The 20,958-nt window shown below is 40.0% G+C and overlaps 1 protein-coding gene across 1 annotated transcript in view; it reads right to left on the bottom strand.

The window, feature by feature from the left end:
• The window catches only part of LOC115398330 (neuronal acetylcholine receptor subunit alpha-7-like), a 38,095-nt gene that overhangs the window by 6,792 nt on the left and 10,345 nt on the right, over positions 1-20,958 (bottom strand). Inside the window, exons 3-5 of the mRNA XM_030105039.1 lie at positions 14,415-14,554; positions 9,545-9,589; positions 8,453-8,562 (exon numbers count right to left, since the gene is read on the bottom strand). Of these exons, the coding sequence (XP_029960899.1) occupies positions 8,453-8,562; positions 9,545-9,589; positions 14,415-14,554 (295 nt within the window). The remainder of the gene's footprint in view (positions 1-8,452; positions 8,563-9,544; positions 9,590-14,414; positions 14,555-20,958) is intronic.

Genomic DNA, 20,958 nt, shown 5'->3' with positions numbered 1-20,958 from the left:
TGAATAAATACCTTTGTCCTGTTGAGCCTGCAGTCCCAGAATAAAATGAGCAGGGTGAGGACGGGTCGGTGTGGGAAGGTGTCCGTCCTGGTGCGCAACCGGGGAGACTTATTTTACTAATTTTAATATGTTCTTGATTATTATTGACAGTTAATAATACAACTATTTTGTGTGTGTTGGCGTGTGTATCAGGGAAACGAGTGCGCGGAGTGTGAGTGAGAGGTACGCTGCGCAAATGCGCACTGTAAAAAGTTCAATACATTTTAAAACCTGATTTGAGGCATTAATAAAGCAGATATGAGGCAGAAGTTTTGCTGATCCACTTGATTTAATATTTTGTTTCTTTACCTTAATTTCTAATGCATTAGATTACAGAAAAGCAACCTGTTGGTGTGCTCCTGCGCAAAAACACTGCATATGTATGACAGTCTGGCTGACCATAGCGGCCTTTGGAGGGGGGTAAGAATGCTGGCAACACGTGAAGCAGAGCGGAGGACGGAGCAGATAGCAGATGTCGCCACCATTCTCTCATAAATGATTATCCTTCGTCTGGGATGGCCGGAATGCCATGTGTGGAATAGGAATTACAGGGAATCATTTCAGAGGACATCGATCTGATGACAACTGAACCAGCAGTCCTAAGTAGACTCACCCAGCTCCGCTGTGCAGCTGCGCTGAGTGATTGGCACCTGTAATTCTTTGTGCTTTCCCAAATGTATCTTTAAGAGTTATGATGCACACAAATAAAAACAGATTTTCCCTTTCCCTACAAAGTCTGTATGTAGCCGCTAAATGCAGGGTGTCTGCATTTTAATTTCATTTGTCTGGCTCCCCAAGCTCTACAAGAGATTATTTATTTCAAAATGCAGTCATATACATTGTTGCTTCACTATGGTTTAGTATTGAGGCCAGGAAATAAAATGTATTTCATCATGTTAATGTAGCAGTGTCCTTCTTTGAAAAAAAGGAGAGGTGTTCATTTGATTGGTCAAATTGCGCTCAGCTGGGTTAAACCCACTTTCTCTCCTCTCTCTTGCGCCACCTGCGCCGGTGGGCGGGATGGAGGCGTGACTGCGCCTGGTTCACGAAATTAGGACAATTTTCTGGACACGCCCCGTTGACTTTATCCGCCGACGGCGCACTTTGCGCTCCGCTGACAGCCGGCGGATTCGGCGTAGTCTACCAAGTTAGGGCCCTGAGTGTGCGTGCACGCTTGCGCACACACACACACACACACACACACACACACACACACACACACACACACACACACACACACACACACACACACACACACACTACTTCTTTTTGTCGAGTAGAAACGAAAAATTAATGACATGTACTGTAAATACCCTTCCAGCTACCATATTCAAACAAAGAATTTGTCATGTTTAAAAGCCCCGAAGCACCAAGTGAACGCTTGAGAACGGACGCAGTTAGGAAACATAACCTTCGAGCCACTTCAGAATGTACTGGCACTGAATTTAAACTCTGATTAAGTATTAAAGAGGAGTGGAAACTCCTTAATAATGTGCCGGAGGGGAAGAGTGAACTTTCTCTGAATTTGTAGTATCTGGGCAAAGTTACAAAGCAAACTGCTTGAAGACTGTAGTGAACACATGTAAAACAGTACATTCTATCTTCGCAAAACAAGTCCGGATTACATTTCTTTACAATTACAAAATCACTTTATCAATCAGGAGTGAATCTCCATGTATTGATTTTCTTGTGTCGCTGGCATTATTGCAAACTCTTTATCAGGCAAGTGACAGTATTTGTGATTTTGCTTCACTTCATGTTCCTTCTAATCTTACTATGACAAATTACACAAGATACACTACAAGAAAAAACTATTCTTGCAACAGATGTTATTTTGTATTTCCTATAATAGCATAACCACAGTGTTTGGACACATTATGTATTTTCTATACACACTCTATAAGCCTGATAACTCACATTTAGTTGATTTTCTCTGTAAATAATACAGCGTATAGTATGAGAGTACTGAGAGTCTGACAGTTTTCATATATTTTCATACAGTTTACATTCTATATGAGAAAAAATTAAATCAACAGCCTGTCACACACACAACAAACTCTCCGTCAACACACACACATGATGTAGCCACACAAACATTGTAACTGCCCCTTACCCCTTACACACACACGCGCACACAGACAAATCAACACCCACACAATCCTGTCCCGACCGAGCAGAGATACCATCAGTGTGTCAGAAACAACCTGGAGCCTCATTCAGCCCTGATAAAAGAACACAGGCTGCGTCTTCGCTGAGTGATTTACCTTTTACTGGAGGGCTGAGTGCTGTAATTCATTTCTCCACTGTGTGCTGCTATCAGCCGAGGCTCCAGGTACTGGGGGAGGGATGTATGGGTTGGCTGAGGAGGAGTCATGCAATGAATTATTCAAGCTTTTGCCTGACTTTATCTGAATGTGCGCCCGTTCCTGCAATTACTGTGTATGTGTGTGTGTCTCAGAAAGCACACATTGTTCCTTTACAGTGTATTGGCAATATATTATCTGAGTTCCTTAGCTGCCTCTTTGGCTGGTCCGAGGTTAAAGACGTGGTATTGATTAGATTATTTGAAGTGGGGCTGTGTTCGGGTTTTATATATATATATATATATATATATATTCAGCACACGGCCTGCAGTAGATAGGTGGTGGGTCTCAACACATTGTCGGTTATAGAAGCAGACTAACCCTGTTGTTAGGAACAACTTGTATTCCCATCACGTAAAAGAAAGGCCAATTTAAGAAAAATCAATATTAGTCTAAAGTTGCAGTATTTTGGTCCATTTTCACTGCTCTACCCGGTCATTAGTCTGCGATTTCGAATTGGGAACGGCCTTGTTATCAAAAAAACAATACTTTCACCTGGCAGGATAGAGTTGTTGGTTTACCACTGCCACAATCTGTTACTGTGTTTAACTGTTTGAGTTTCGTCGTCACCTCAACAGTGTCGCCAAGGTCACAAAACAACACAAACGAGAGTTACGTACGTAACAAACTGTGGTGGAACTAGTACTTATTATATTCTTTCAGCTGTCTCATTTAATATGAAATGTTCAGGTACATGTTGAGGAAAACATCGGAGAAGTTTTCTGCGGCGTGTGCCCGCCACAACTGGACAGGGGATATCCCTGAGAAAACGGGAACGAGTCCGAACGACACATTCTCATGCACAGAGGCAGAGAGAGCACCGCAGACGTTTCAGCGGGAGGAGAGAGAGAAGCGGAGACAATGATGGCACTCAGTGGCCGGAGCGCCAGGGGACATGAGTCACCCAGCTGTCCTCTCACTCACTCAACACCTGCTGCTTCACACACTCACACACACACACACACACACACAAATACCTGTGACAAAACTGATTTCATTAATCAGATCCAGACCAGAGGCAGAAGGTGTCATAATCCACTAAACTCTCAGTGTATTTATTGAACAAAACAAGTGGCTTTAATCACTAACTCGCAATATTTGGCAACATGCATATTTCTTTCAAGTTATTAAAGGTACACTAAATTAAAATGCTGCGTTTATTTTTCGCTGGTGTTTCTGGAATTTTCAATTCTACAACAATCCGCTGTCTCTTCTGCTTTACATTTTTTCTAATAGCAGTAAGAAGAATGTGTTTTGGCGTGTGGCCTGTGCCAAGTCAGTGCGCCTGATTGATGCGCTTAAGTTGGAAATGTTAAAACAATGCATGAAAAATTATACTTGAATCAACGCAGTGTGCACATAAAACTGGTGTACTTGACAGAATGCACCAAGTAAGTCATATTAAGGGTAGTTTCTTTTGACAGCAGTAGTCATTAGCATAGAAGCAGTCAGTTATGGAAATCTTGTGGAATATCTGCAAATATGTGGAAAATATTCTCATGTACTCATACTATTGGAGTATGAGTGATTATACCGAGTTGATTCTTAACTATTTTTCACAAGGGAAGGAAGGACAGGAAGGACAAGTGCATTGAGATGAGACAGATGAGTATCATAATAAAGCAGGCAGTTAAGAAACAAGTAAGACACATAAAGATCGCAATATGAGTCATTTACCTGCAAAATCTATCTTATTATACAAAAGTGAGGCAGGAAATTTCAGGGTGACGCCACATTTCACTGTGAATATAAGTGTTTTAATAATAACACAACAGGACGGACTGATGTTGCTCTAACTGTCACCTTCTCACAAAGTAAAGTAAAACTTCCCTACACTTTAGAAGCAGCACATCAGTCAAAATGTCTGTGAAAGCTTTCTTTTTTTTTTTTTTTGTCAAAAGGTTTCTTCCACTAAAAGATCACAGCAAAGTCATCAAAATCCCACTTCTGTCCTTTTACTCTAAACTTCAGATCTATATCCTTTTATTTAATTCTTGCTCCCTTCAGGTCAGGTTAGTCACAGTGGTCAGTGTGTGTGTTGTTCGTGCAGCTTCTCGTGCCGTTGGGATTGGGATTCAGCCTGTGCTGAGGTGGACGTCCTTTATGTGTCTCATCGATCGGCAGTCAAGTGAGACCATTGACTTTTCCTTCTAATGGGTCGAGAGGTCACCAGCTTATACAGCTGTTTCAGAGCAATGTGCCTTATATACCGGGATTGACACAAACACACACACACACACACACACACACACACACACACACACACACACACACACACACACACACACACACACACACACACACACACACACACACACAAAAACCCAGCCATGTGAACATGCAAACACACACTCAGTCAGATTAGCGATCATGAGGCTGGAGCCAAATTAAAGTTTACAGCAGACTGTCGCTGATGAGGGAAGAGCCTTCAGACTCAGTTCGGCTAAACTGTCCTCCGATGATGATCGTTCTTAATCCTTCCTCTAATTGAGGAAATGTTTTGGCTTTTCTCAGCACATTAAGCAGAGGTTTTAGTTATTAGTCGGAGTCAAGCTGATAGCCTTTAGTCACATGGTAATCAACCTGAAGATGTAATTTGTTAATCAAAGAAAATTTTTGCAAGAACGGCAAGTAACAAAATGTTTTCCCGCGGCATCGTATCACAAACTCGATTCCAGATATGATCCATGACTCACAGTATGGATTATTCATGCATGAAAGTGCACTGGGAGATAGAGTGAGTCAGTGTGCACAGTGACCTGAAAATATGAAACATTTCACACTGTGATAATAAGAGTTACAACCCTTTTTTTTAACACGCAACTTCCATTAAAAAAATTAGTTCCATATTTAAGATGCCATCTGACCTCATAAATATCATTAACCTCGTATTAATTTAACAGATTTCAGTTTGACTCTGAGCAGCATGAAAACAAGTGAAAACATCTGTTATTCAACAGAAGAAGAGCAGCGTGTTATTGGTTGCGCCCTGATGGATCCTGTGTAATGGTGCATGCGCTGTAATTACCGGCTGTAATGATGGGAAGGCTTGAATAATTCTGCTTTTATTCTTCAGTCTGCAACCTGTGTGCATGTTTATGTTGAGAGAGATATTTACAGTGAAGAGAGCTTGCAAATTTTTCTTATGATTTAGGTATGTTTCCGGAGAGAATAGATGATATTATTGAAAACTGTCAATTTTCATGGAGAAATAAACCTTTTGGCCTCAGTTGTAAGCTGGGGTTGTATTCAGCTGACTTTTAACACGACTATTCAGTTGCCTTCAAATAGTAAATGCAACACTGTTTACTTTTATGTGGAGGAAAACTGTTTCCGAAAACTGATTTAAATTCTCTAATTTTGAGTCCATCCGGTCAAATCCACGTTTAATTTCATGTTCATCAAGCCAGTGACCTATTTCCTCACTTCTCTGCTTCTTCCTGCATATTTTCCATCCTGATTGCACACTGATGATAATCATAAATTACAAGATTAAACTGTGATGCAAAGCACTGAGATAGCTGTTGCTGCTGATATATTCAACTATGATAGATCAGTTCACCTCATTTATAGATTGAAAATATCATAAACCGTGAAAAAAATGTGCATGAGTAAAGCATTATACATGTAAAACAAGTGTGTTTTCAAAGATAGGCACACTGCTTATTGCTGTATTATGCAGTGGGACAAACGCATCCAGTCTTTTATAAAATGTTTTCTAGCATCCAATGGCACATATATTTATTCAAATGGACTGAAATTTGGAAATATCCCCAGATCAGACTGGTCAATGAATGTCATTTAAAGGTTAAATATTTGTGCTTCTGAAGCCCAAAACATTTAGTTAATATTTGAACATTGCTAAAACCACCTATAATGTACTAATGTAATACATTTTTCTTTAAATGGCTTTGTACTTGAAACGTGCTGCATATGTGACCCTGTCTTTGGTGAGTCACGCCACCATGTTTGTCCATATTGAAAATGTCAACACCTACAAAATGCATTGATACTAAATTTATTGCAGTCATGCACAGTCACTAATTCTTTACTGACCAATGACTTTCTTCAGCTTATGCTCACGCTCAGTAAAACAACACCTGCTGAATATCAGCGTTTTAACATCAGCACTGGAAGCCTTTCTGCATCATCTTTCACCAGGTGCTGCTGCATCCTCCTGCGAACCTTCTAAAGCATAACTGCAGCTCTTTACCAATAACAAAACAAAGCAACAGCCTAAACTAGAGGCACAAAAATTATTTTAGTTTTTATTTCAGAATACTAAAAATAAACCAACCAAACAGGAAGTATTCAAAAGATCAGTTTTTTTGAGGTATAATAATAGAGTAATTAGTTTTTTAAGAACATTCAGAAACTGAGATGTCTTTTTCATTTCCAAAGGCCTCTCACAGTCTGGAATGGACCCTGGTGGGTCAGTTCTGACCCAAGGTCACATGCTTGGATGTGTGAGTTTGTTGATTCAGTGCGATGCACTGCACAGGGGGAAGTCAGTCTAAAAGATGGGCAGACAGTGAGAGTAACACGCTGACACTTTGACAGACAGAGACCGGCAGATTTATAAAGAGGAGTCAGTGAGAGCTGGGACTGATAAAATATGGAGGGAAGAGTGATTGAATAGAGAGAATTATAGTGAGACAGTGAGTTATGAAAGAGGTGGCAGCAGACCCAAATAGAACGAGATAAAAAGAGAGAGTAAAGCGGTGAGAGGAGAGGGAAAAGAGAGAGGGGTGAACGCGCAGATTAGAATGGGTAATCCTGGCAGGTCTGAAAGCTGAGCTTTTAAAATTTAGGTTAATACTAGCAAACCTTTGTTTTGTCCTCATGTCCCCTGCGATATGTCTGTGTTGTCCTTTCTCTGCTGTTTGTTCTCCGGCAGAAGTGAAGAGAAAAAGCCGAGGCTTCTCTCCACAAAACCAACTTTCTTTGACTTCCCAATGCTCTCCTTCCGAGTTCACATTTATATGTTTACGACTCTGGTTTTTGCACTTTTTTTGCATTCATTGATTCATTTGATAGTTTTTTTTCCCCCCCTCAGTCTCAGACATTGACTCAAGCATGCAAACGCAGTGCAATTAGTGGTTTTCCAGAAAAATATCTGGCCTACATCTTTAATTGACTTGAGACAGTCTCCCAAGAAAAACATAAAAAAAAAAGTTGATGCACAAACAGCACCAACCTGACCTAAATAAAAACGCTCACTCATGCGCACAAAAAAGGAGGATGATGGCCACGGATCTCACTGTATGTTTAGCACACTTTTATGAACAATAAATATTTAAAATGTGATGTAAAATTCATCAAATTTTAGCGACTTGTTTCCCCAAATGAACCACCACAAACACTTCAAGCAGCGTACAGGTCGTTCAGTGGTGCAGTGGTTAGTACTCTCTCCTCACAGCAAGAAAATCCCCAGTTTGAACCCAGGTTTAGGGGCTTTTCTGTGTGTAGGTTTGCGTGTTCTTACTGCGTCTGTCTACGTTTTCTACAGTTGACTCACACAGGGTGTGTGTGTGTGTGTGTGTGTGTGTGTGTGTGTGTGTGTGTGTGTGTGTGTGTGTGTGTGTGTGTGTGTGTGTGTGTGTGTGTGTGTGTGTGTGTGTGTGTGTGTGAGAGATTGTCCCGTCCAGTGAAATAAGAGTTTTGCTTGACAAAGTTTATCTTTTATGAGAAAACTCACCTGAATTCAACACCACTCAATGATTCCTTTTTCAGTCACTATGACAATTTTTAGTGATCTCTAAACTGAAGGGAATTAATCCTGCGTGTGAATATTATCGGTGTGTTTTCCACTTTGGCTCAGAGAAACCCTGATATCTCATTGGTTATGGGGATTAAAAGGAGAGTTTAGTAAAAAATAGTGGCATACATCACAGATTATCCTAATATTTCATTCTAAATCCTGCCAGGAAAGGTGTTTCTGGCGTGTGTGTTTATGTACGACTAATCAAAAAAGAAACAAAAGATTTCAGCATAAATCTGAAGGGAACATAACCATTTCATAATCTTTAACAGAAGAAAGCCGCTCTGACCTGTTGTAAAGGAGGATGTCAGGCGTCCACACCTGATCCGAAGGGAATCGGAGGTTCTGGACACCGGGGTAGTGGTCAGGATTCCAGCTCAGATAGATGTCTGTCCAATACTGAAACAGAATGAAAATAATTCCGTTTTTTGTTTACTAATACTTCAAAACTTTTAGAAATAACGTAAGTCAAAAACAACAGAAGCTTCAGCATCTGTCATTTTCACTGACTAAGCTGCATAGAAGGTAAAATAACTGCTGCGTATTCTTTGTGCTTATATCTAAAGCCAGGACAGTAAAGCCCTCAACTGGCACGTCAGCTCCACAGGTGTCTTCTTTAAAGCCTTTCTGTTTATTTAGAGATATCTTAAAATCCTAATGCTTCAAATGAGAACAAAAACTGTTAAGAGGCTACACCTGATACATAGAGTAATTAAAATCGAGACAATACATCACAATGTTTCACCTTTTAGTCAAATAGACCATGGAAAATCAAGTCAACATTTGCTTAAGTGTGTTCCACTTTTACTGCTTCTTTCCCCTCCTGTCCTCGTCTCACTCTCTGCTTGACAATCTGCCAACAGGGATGCAATCTTCAGTACGCTGATGCCAGCACAGAATCATACACTCTCTTTCTTGTTTTCTGGCATTTTGCCTTTTTGAGTAGTTGCAGTAGAGAGATGGAAAACGTGGGGAGGAGAACAGAGCTCGCGTCCAGCCAGGAATTAACCCCGTGACGTTTTTGTTGGTGGTATGCATCGTGGCGGCCAGCTGCTCATTTCTCATTTCCACACATTTTTATTCACTTACAGCTGAGTTCCAGTACTGATGACACGGCTCTAACTTTCCTGGATCGTCTGGATGTATTACATGCTTGTATTAAGCATAAAAAAATTGGGATACAATAATGGATGTAAAATAATTATATCAAATATCATTTGATCATGTTCCTCTAAATGTGCGCAGTTAAAATCCTCAATTACTACATTCATTTCATAATGAGGAACTAGCAATAAAGAAAAACATAGTTAAGTCCTTAGACGATAATTGCAAGTCTGATTAAATGGGATTAACTTGGTGATAATGTTCTTCTCAGACTCACCAGCTGCAGCCAGGCGTTGGTCATCAGCACTTGGTTCTTCTCGTCCTGAGGAGGAAAGAGTTCAGTCACGAGACGTTCAAGTCCGTTCATATATAGTAAAGTGGAAAAGGAATTAATCGTCAGCAAATCAGTGTTTTTTTGTCTAAAGTTCTAAAAGAGATCAAATCAAATGAAGCAATGAGTAAAAGGTGGCTGGAAGTACAGCTCTGTTTTATAAACCGTCACGCTGGGACCTCTTAACATAAGCAGTCCTTCTGAAGTAACACTGTGGTCCCCAGTCGGTTATATAACAGAAGTGCTTCTCCTGTGCTTCATCCGGAGTTACAGTCCCTCTCTCGAGTAAAGCCATGACCTTGAGGATGAACAGCCTGAGATCAGAAAAAACATCCTCCAAGTCCCGAGTCTACAGGACCAAGTTGAAGTCTGTCAAAAGGGAGAACAGAATAATGACAAAAAAAGGCTGACTAGATACTTGATCTGCTTTACACCTGATTTCCATTGTAGTCTGCTCCTCACGTTGACTAGAACTTCCCCTGATGGTGCCAGCTGTTTCTCTTTTCATTCTAATTATGTATGTATCCAAAAGCTTCTCCACACTGTGATTAAAGATATCACCAGGATTTGATGCCAAAGTCTCACAGCGTATAGATCCACCTTTAGTCTGAGCCTGCACATGTAGGTCTCATTGAATTTGTGTCTGTACACATGTCATAGTATAACTCTTAGCTTATTGATTTCTGGGACATACTTCACCAACATGTATGCAAACATGCTGTATTGGCGTGTTTGGATTACAAAGCACTTCTAGAAACACAGTTTATCATGTTTCTTTGACTACACAATACACTGTTTGGTACTGCAACTAGTATTTTACTGCAGTGTACTGAATGTAATCCCTGAGACTTCTGTGTTTTCCTTTTCTCCCTGATTTGCTTGATTATAGAAACACGCACTAATTTGTGAAATTTGTACAATATAAATGTATGATAATATATAAACTAATTAAACCAAATGTACCATCTGTGTCCATCACAGGCCTGCTTTGAGTGTACTCTTTGATTTTCTTTAAAAGATGCTACATTTCAGAAATGTTTGCAAAATGTTCACGGAGCTTTGGGGAAATTGTCAGAATCATTTTTTCTAGCTGCAGGGGAAAATTTGCATTTCTGCAAGAACCAGATTTTTGTTCTCCCAGCAGAAAGAAAGAAGTCAGGAGAAGTCAGTGAGAAATCATAAAATAGCAGAGGAGGGTTGAAATGGATCAAAGTAATGTCTGTAAATCAACAAAGTGCAACTGTCTCTCCATTTTCCTGTGTTTTTCAACTTTCTCTTTATCATTTTTGGGAAATAAACCATTTCATAACATCTCTCTGAAAGAAAATGACCCAGATGATCTTGCAAATATCACAGCTGAAAGTGAGGATTGCAAATGATGCATGTCTCTTCAGAGATTTCAAAGTCCCGTGTGTGTGTGTGTGTGTGTGTGTGTGTGTGTGTGTGTGTGTGTGTGTGTGTGTGTGTGTGTGTGTGTGTGTGTGTGTGTGTGTGTGTGAGAGAGAGAGAGAGAGCAATTCAATGAAAAGATAAAAATAGAGCTGTAGGCCATAATAAATGTTTATAAAGAAAGTCTGAACTTGGCTCACCGGTTCACGGTCAGAATGCCTGCAGCATTTTGTGCCACGGGGGCTTTATGCACAATGTATTAACTTCACTTTTCCAAATCCAACTCAAATACAATATTTAATAGCCAGTCACTCCTCCAATATCTTGGGACTCCTACAGTTTGGGAAATATATTTATTCAGATTTTACTATTAATTTTAGAATTCATGGAAGCATTTGCATCATTGGTGTCCTTCTGGAAAAAAGGGAGGTTGAGCTGGAGCTTAGAAACCCAGAAGAGGATGTTTATCTCTGTGGAGTAAGTCGAACCAAACTGGTTAATGAGGATTCAAGTTCACCAAGATACTGTAGGTTGCTTAGATGTTCAGCACACAGGGTGTTTGTTTTTCAAAATCGTTTAGATACTGCCAAGATGTCCAACCGTCAGCAGAGCAGCACTGGAAGGACTGAGACTCGCGCATCAAGACTGGACTTTAATGAGACTTTGGGTTAAGTGTTCAGGTCATGCAGGCAACTGCAGAGGCTGCTGCAAACATAAAGTCCAGATGACGCAGGTAGGTGAGGGAAGGCAGCACTCAAGTGTGATGACATTGTCGGGTTTATGCAGCATGAACAAGGGGTCATGGCACCAGTTCAACTCCTGAAAGAAGTTTGAGATCAGTCTGAGCAAATAGACACAGGATATGTCAGCGACTTGGATTTTAAACAGTAAATATTTTGTCTAGTCTAATTATGAACAATGTAAATGATTGTTCTTACTGATTTTCTTTGATATCAGTGCACTGTCTTTGGAGACACTGGACAGGTTTTTGCGAATAAATATTTCTTTATGCATGTAGGTTTGTTTGTTCTCTCTAATTCCAATGCACAAGTGAGCTCAAGGAACTTTGGAGTATGAATCAGCAAAGATAAACAGTAAAACCACAGTGAACAAACTTACATACAGCATTTAAAGTTCACCGACACAAAGTATTGTAACAGAAATATATTTTAATTCTTTTTTCATTTGATTTAAAATCTAATCTTTATTTTTAAAATCAAATATTTCTTTCAAGCAAGATTTCAGGCAAGATACTACAGCAATTTGTTGAGAAATGAGTGCAAAGTTATTTCACCTGACTTAAAAGATGCACTTTTGAGTGAAACTGAGTCCTTCTGGCAAGGTTAAATGAGCATCTTGCTGCGCTCCACAAACATCCCCCCCAAATCTCCATTTTACCTTATGTAAGCATCTAAACTGCTGCCTTGACTGAATCTGTAAACACGCTTGAGTGCATTTCTCAAAGTGCCAACAAAAACTGCAAAATGAATTAATTTTACTCCTCAAAGTATTTTTTAAACACTGGGAGGGTACACAAATGCCCCCTCTGCCCCGTCTCCTTGACACAGTGCAAAGAGCACATGAACGGTTTTCAAATGATGCTACTTGTCAAAATGGATCTGTTAGAAGCTCCTGATAATCTGAGCGAAACACGCACTGGCCCTCTGCTCTGAGACAGATGAGACCACAACAACTATCAGGACGCAGACAGACAGCCCAGAAATTACCCCTGAGCGAGAAGCAAAAAAGCCCCGTGGGAAGAACACACTCCCACACACACACACACACAAACACACACACTCTGCTCTATCTGTCTGTCCTGTCAAATGAGAGCAGACATCTGGCTGGTATCAGCACATTTAACACAAAAGCACCTTCGTGAAGTGACTCGTCTGGACAGATGCGCTGCTAAACATATATAAGGCTCGTCACATGTCTCCGGTTTAGATGCTTGTGTCTGGAGCTTAATGAGTCTGGGGTTAATTAGGAACCCCGCTGCTATGCGAGGAACATTTACATTTTGAAAAGACGTCAGAGATAGCTGACCTGAATTGATTTCTGGGTCATGGTGCGGAGGACACAGGAAGTTGTCCTTAGGAATCTGCTGAAGGTTAACCCTTCATCCAACAAGTGATCATACTTGTTAACATGTTGCTGGTTTGGTTAGTTCTAAACAAACTAACAATGACAAGCTAAAACGAAGGCTGGAGAAACAACAGGAGAGCTTGTGCTAAGTGCAATTTTTTTGCAGCATTGCTTGAAAAACTCTGAACACCAGGGAATTTAACCCTTTTACGTATATTATGGAATATTTCATGTACAGAATATTTCATGTCAAACTGCCTCAGCGGAGCAGCACAAAGACACGGGTCCATTATAATCTGAATTAATGTCAAAACAATGCTGCTCCAGAGAGCAGGGAATCAGGACCTTCAAGTTGTCAGTTACAGAAGGTCGCCGACAAAGGTACAAAGACGGCTCAGTGTATTAACTTAAAATCCTCAAATTAACTTAAAATCCTCAGTATGTGTGGGAGTGATAAAGCAAGTGTGACAGGATGAACTGCAGTATGTCTCCCAGTTCAGTATTACTTTATGATAATGGGCGTTTAATAGGAGGAGCGGATTACGTCTGCTATGATAACACAAAAAAAAAAAAAAACTGGCTGTCACTATTTCCTGTCCTTCCAAAGCTTCATTTAGGCTCCTCACGTCAATTATCAAACCATAGAATACTGAAGAGGCTAACTGCTGTAAAACAAGCACCCTACATTACCACATAGTGCAACATTTTTTCAGTTTTCTCCAATGAAAAACATGCAGAAATAACCTCAAACTGAAACTAAGAAATATATTCAGAGTACTCTTGTGCTTCTCGTCCAAATTATTTTCAGATTTGAGTTTTATTTCTTTTCGATGACAACGAGTGGCAGCTTCTGACAATGGCTGACATAATTTACAACCTGCGACAACTGAAGGTCATTTATTGCACTTACAACTTGCAAATGTTCTTCATGGAACAGGTTGAATATCTTTGCTGTACTTATTTGTTAAATGATTGTTCAGTGAGAAGATTATGGCGTGAGAATTTGAGCTACTTGAAGTTGAGTGACTTTACTTAGCTGTTATTTCAGATATTTCTTTTTTACTGTTCCCTTTATATTTATAGTTTACGATACATATTCATAGTAATATCAGCAGCTGTGCTGTGACAGCTGTTGTTTATTGCTACCGATTTTGGCCATAAAAAAACACTGTTAACGTCAGAGAAAGTTTCCAAGTAAAGTTAGCAAATAAATATTTTACATGGTGACTTATTTCATTTTTATTTTCTTATTTAATGTCACTTTGTCGATTTCATAGACGTTTTTACATGCTAAAAAATAAACACTGTGCCACACACAGAGAAATGAAGGCTGTTAGCTCACCACGTCTATGATCTGCAGCAGTGTGAGGCCCAACTCCACCAGGATGGCAGCGGAGTCGTTGACCACCGGTCGCTCTAATCGGTTGTAGTTTGCCAGCAGCTCCTTATACAGCCTCCGCTGGTATTCACCCTGCAAAGATCCTGGAGGACAGAAGAGGAAACACTGTGTGATAATCATCCAAAATGTTGCATTACAAAGCATCAATGTTATATAATGCAATAAACAGGTTTGTGCATCAGTTTATATCTCCACAGGTAGAGAAAACTTTAAAAGCATCAACAGTCAGCACATACGTTTTGAATAAATGTCTAGCCTTCTAGTCTAGACTTCTTCTGAAGGTCAATTCTTGATTTAAGTCTCTGTGCGCAGCGTTATGTATTTTTACTACTTCACAAGCACTGAATACAGATGAGAAAGACTTTTTTTTCCATCAGTATTTTTGGCTTCATTGATCCCTTTTCTTGTGTAGTGAGGCTGAATTTTAATCCAGAGAGTAGCTCTAATGGTCTTCCTAACCTTTCGTCCTTCCTCTGTTGGCACCAGCATGCAGTCAGATTATAATTTACCTCGTAGAGGTTTAAACACGCTGCTTCAGACAGTCTCTTCTCACTGTGTTGTTACTCTGCCAAAAGGCGTGTGGTTCCTACGACGAGCTTTGGTCTACACGAGATATAAAAATGTGTGTATGTGTTTAAATAATGTACACACACACACACACACACACACACACACACACACACGGTAGCAGTGCTGACAGGTGGTGAAGTCTTAAAATCTGAGGTGATTAGAATGATGCGCCCGTTGGCCTGACTCTCATCCCCATTATTGATCCTCTCCACCTCACTTTCCATGCACACTTAACACTGTCCCAAAATAGAGACACACACACACACACACACACACACACACACACACACACAACCCACACCTCCATGCTCAGCTAACAATGACCTCGACGTTATCTATGAATTAACTATCTATGAATTGGTTTGTGTCTGTCAGGTGAGTAATTAATACATTTTGATTTGTCAGCCCTTTAAGTTTCAAAAGAGTCGACTGATTCTCATAATCTGCTGAGACTCTACTATCATTTATTGGACTTTGCTGGAGAGCAACAGGATGCAAATACAGAGGCTTGCAAAAGTATTGATAAACCTTTACTGTGATACCCTGAAATCCAATCCAGTGCAACAAGCCACGTTGGGGCCAAAGCAAACATGTGGGGGAATGAGCTCTGAGTCTGATCAAATGAGACCAAAGCTAATCATTTTGGATGAAATAATAAGCAATATGTGTGGCAGAGAGCTAACGCTGGACATGACCCTGAGGGTGTCGTCCTGACAATACGGTGGTGGCAGCATCATGGAATGAGGATGCTTTTATTCAGGAGGGACAGGAAGGCCGGGCAGGGCTGGTGGATGGAGCCATATGCAGGGTGATAGAGTCTGCAGAAGACTGATACTGGGGTGAACGTTCAACTTTCAGCAAGCCAGCGAAATATCCAGTACAGCCTGAGCTACCATAAGGGTTTCGACTTGTGATTGTCAAACTGTGGTATGTGGACCACCAGTGGTACATGAGTTCACCCTAGTGGTACGTGGAAGCAAGTCATGAATATAGTTTTAATACAATTTTAATAGATTTGGGTTTTTCAGAATACAAAATCATAAAAATGTTGAATTAATTGTGAATAGTCCAAAGCTAATGTGGCAACCTCATGTTCGGGTCAGTTGTTCACACTGTGAAAAGTTTAAGAACCACTGGTTTCAATCTAAACATATTCATGTTAGAATAACCACATCAAAGGCCAGACTTTAAAGACTTTAATTGAGTTGAAAATTTCTGACATGACCTGGAAACTGGCTGTTCACAGATGCTCTCCATCCAGTATGACTGACCTGGGACTTCATCTAAAGATGGCTCTACAAAGGATTGGCTCAGAGGGGCCGAATACTTTTCAACAGCACATTTCTCAGTTATTCATGTGGAAAAAAAAAAAGAAAAACATTTATCATTTTCCTTCCACTTCGCAATCATGCAGCACACTGTGTTGGTGTTGGTCTATCCCATCAGATACAGACTATGCAGTTTGTAACATTGCAACCTCAGACGCATTTTCCTAGGATTTTGAGTACACATCCTAATCGCACATATGTCATTAGTTCTTTGCATAACATTTATACAACACTGTAATGCATTAATGTATGTAAACATTATCATTAAGATGCATTTATTAGGAAAACTAGGATGCGCACACTGCCAATGATGAGCAGATACAACGTGTTCAACAGGTACCCTCCTGCACGGTAAGTAAGAAAGTAAGAAACTATTTGCAGGTATCATCGCATGAGATGGGTTTAAAATAGGGCAAAACAAAAAATCAGACATCCACACAACGTGCATGTGAAATACGACAAGAGCCCGTTGATTACATGCAAGGGAGAGGAGCACAGCTTTTGCTGACATGGTGTTGATTGGCCCATTAGAGCTGTAATGAGGAGAGTTGTGGTAGGATTCAGCCTGAGGTCAGACACAAAGAAGCAACAAGAAGCCGCTCCGCACAGAGAAATCCTTTTCATGGCCTCAACGGAGACGTGCAAACTTGGCTTAATGCATCAGATATTTTTCCCCTCCATGTATCCCAGCCACCCTCATCAACAAACTTCTGTGTAAGTTGGATTGATCCACAGCAGAGGCAAAGTCACAGTCACAGCAAAAAAGCCGTCGACACGGTTTTGAGCCATGCTATTATCTTTTGTTCTCTCCGTAAACATGTTTTGACAGGACCACAAGGCAAACGCTCTAAAGGTTGTTTTTCCCACAAAAATACAGCCTCAATAAATCAACAAGCAGAACTACAAAGTGTCTTCTCATATACACACAATGCAATTTGCATAGACGTGTGCACACAAATTCGAATGCAGCTGCATCCAGACACACACAGGCCCACAGCCGCGATCCCTCCTGAGCATTCCTGTTTTATTACAGTGAAATGTGAAGTGAGGGCTAAGCAAACATAACTAAACTAATAAAGTCAGGGGAGAAGAATTGAAAACACAGTCTCAGTTGCTGCGTGATTGTCTAATAAAACCCTGTTGAGACAGAATTAAATAATCAAACAAAACAAACCATTGTGCCAACTTTAATTCGTGAGGAAACATACACACAGGGGGATGATGGAATAGATCATCTCACTCCTGAAGCTGATATGAGATGCTGGAATGAAGACATCCGTTTCCAAACACAGTATCATCATCATCATCATCATCATCAAAACTCTCCAGCAGAGGGAATGAGAGATGGAGAAAACAGGAGCAGCGCCGATCGTTCAGCACTTCCTCTCTTTAACTCCAAGCTTTGTGAACCCATCCTCAACAATTGGCCAGATAATTAAATTTATGAAATGAATTCACTGTAAGTGTAGTCATAACATCGCTGAACAGCGTAACATTTATTAAAGAACCAGCAGTCTAACAATAATGCCAGCTGCAGACTACACAGTGCATAAAGGCCATCAAGATATTTGCAAATGTTCTTGATTGCCTATTATGACTCTGGATAAAACAAAAAACAGTAGGTCTAGCATTCAGACAAAAATGTCAAGTCCAAGTGTGTCTGGTTGTGTGTTCAAAGTTGTTGTTCTTTGTCGTACTAATATCTCCTTTGTTTCCACATTCAGTCTATGAAAAAGTTCATTGTTTGGGGATTTCTCCAAGTTAGTGATTTTCCTGACAGTACAACAGTCCGCGTGAATCAATCATTGTTGTGTTAAGGTCAGAACTCTTAAAAGCACTGCGTTATCTCTGGACACAGAGAAGGTCAAGAAATAATCGCTTGAGTCTGAGGAACAAGCCAGTTCAAAACTGAAAGTGCCACTGACAGTTGATGAATTAATAACAGCGACAATAAAGACGCCATACGATGGTCAAAGACACAGAACTGAAATGAGCATTCATATTGAATAAAAACAAAACCTCCACTCAGTGAGGCACAAACACATCAATGAGGATGTTAATAAGAAGCAAACTCCATCTTTCATAAATATATCTAACATAAATTGTTTGTAGTATAACATATTTTTACCCCTGGAGGGCATGGAAGTGGTAATGGCTGCTTTCAGAAATAAAGAGACGAGTCTAGTATTCATGGCTTCAAGTTGTTCACCTGCATGAACATGATCAAACATGATTTGTGAGCCTCTGAGGGAGGGAACTGGTCACTGAGGCAGAAATCAGACAGATGCCCATCATGTGATGCAATGAAAGCTTTAGAGTACTACTAAGATTAATGGTCTCTGCTGTTAATAGCTGATCATTTTTTTCAGCAATAATGGCTGCATACAAAAAATGAATACTGTTTCATATCAGTGCTGCACACAGAAAAAACATAAACAACCAGGTTAATATCCGTTTTCTTCAACGGTGTCTTTGACTTTGAATGAGAGACGAGTTGCAATTGCAGCTGATTTATTGGTGATGTGTCCATGGCAGACATCTGCTGGATGATGATTTAATCATTCTGAAGGCCATTTGAGTGCAGCGTCTTGTCGAGACTAAGAAACAAGTTTGAGAGGATTCAAGCTTAATGACAAGATCAAACAGAGTTTGAATAATAATCAAGACTATGGGATAAAAATGTGCATTAAAAAATCTTGATCTAAAACTTTTTGCCCTGCTTTACTCTTCCTGTTACACAATGACAGGAGTGACCCTTGCTGCTGGTGCAAATCTACGTATCGGTTCAGTGTGTGTTACAATCAGGCATAGTGTAATGAACCTTTTGGTTCTTGAAATAAAATGTATTTTAGTTACTTCCTCATTTTGAAGATCTGTTTGAACCTCAGCAGATCATCTTCACCATGCCTGTGACAGGAAACTGAGTCGCTGCCATGTGACTGGGTGTTAAAAACAGTGTGATTAACATGCTCCCTGAGGTCAAAATAAATTTTACACAATTCATCGCGATTTACGTTGATTCAAAACCAAACGCGGCGGCTTCCTCCACACTGTGATCAGCTGGCTGAGACAAGTGTTTATGTTGCCACACAACCACCCAATAAGACTCATTTCAACCAAATCTGCAGCTGTTCCATAAATTATGACATGACCAAGGTGATACTGTTCAACTTAGCTTGAAACTTCCAAAGACAGTTTAACTGTGCTTGTTTAATATCAAGTTTCAAGGTGGCAGCAACATTAAAATGGACTTCAGTAAAGATACAAAACTTCATTTTGAAAATTGGCCACAATGAACCAATTAGAGTTTAGAAAGACCTTTCCACATCCACGCGAGTTCAACACCATAAACCACCGATATCTCAACACTGAAAATCAAGTGTTTATCACCTTTCTAACTAAGTCAACAAGAAGTAAGCCAGTAACTGTGTTATTTATAGAAACAGAAAGTTTCACAGCAAAGCAGTTTGATATATTCAATGACGATGCGACCAGAGGGAAAGTTTTTTTTTTCCTCTTCCCCTGACAAGCCTTTAAAAATGGAGAATAAATAAAGCAACCAAGATGGATCGCGGTGTTTTGGTAAATCCAACTGTCAAGTAGGCAGCAACTCACTGAGGATGTCCGTTTTATATTTTTGCCACCAAACTTCTATTACATTCTTCCCATGAGTCCGAGCACCTGTTCAGCTGTACGTGTCCGTGCCTTTATCACCATTTAAACACTGAGGCGCCCAGCAGGGGACGGCTGCTGATTCACCGTATAAGAATAAGGATGTGGTAGATGAATGCAAGAAACTAGAAAGCCCCTAAAAAATATTAAAGCTTCTGATTTTTACCTCCATCCAGAAACACTGAGGTGCAAAGGAAGCTTGTCTCTATATTGTTTCTTCACAACTATTATAACTTAATAGCATTTATAAAAGTGCCACTTTCAACTTAATAACACATTTTTTCGAGCATTAATGTATGTGTAGTTTTTTGGAGAAAAAAAAACATTTTGTGTCAACTCGCATTGAGGGATTTTTTTCAAAACACCAAAATATTAAAAATGTTAATAATATGTCACAAAATTTCTCAACTTTGCTGTTTCTATCAAATAGCAAACATTGCTCTGCTGACAGCTGCCACAAACATCCATCAGAAGTTCCTTCAACACAGACCATTACCAATTTTACCGCCACAATGATAGTTTCCTGTTAAATTCATGGGATTGAACCTCCTCTGCTGTCAATCTCGAGTTGCAGGCAGACCGCATAATATCAGTTTGACTTTAAAGAAATGCAGAAAGAGGCTGATGTCCCGGCACCTCAGCGTCTCCAAAGTCACGACCGCACTAGGGGACAAAAATAAATACATTTCACATATTCACGATGTGTCCCTTTGTGACCAAACCAATTTAAACGCTCAATTCCTTGACAGCAACATTTATTCCAAGGAAATTGGCTGTGAATGCGATCTCACTGATTGCTGTGAACGGAAAATGAAAAATGGAAAAACTGTGTAAATATATATTTTTACCTTTTACTCTGACGTGATGAGACAAACTGTCCACCACTGTGTCACCGGGACCTTAAATCAGTCTGAACT

Source organism: Salarias fasciatus, chromosome 2 (genome assembly GCF_902148845.1).
Source record: "Salarias fasciatus chromosome 2, fSalaFa1.1, whole genome shotgun sequence".
In the NCBI taxonomy this organism is placed as follows: domain Eukaryota; kingdom Metazoa; phylum Chordata; class Actinopteri; order Blenniiformes; family Blenniidae; genus Salarias; species Salarias fasciatus.
Note: the sequence above shows the minus strand (reverse complement) of the source record. Positions and strands in the feature narration are given on the sequence as shown.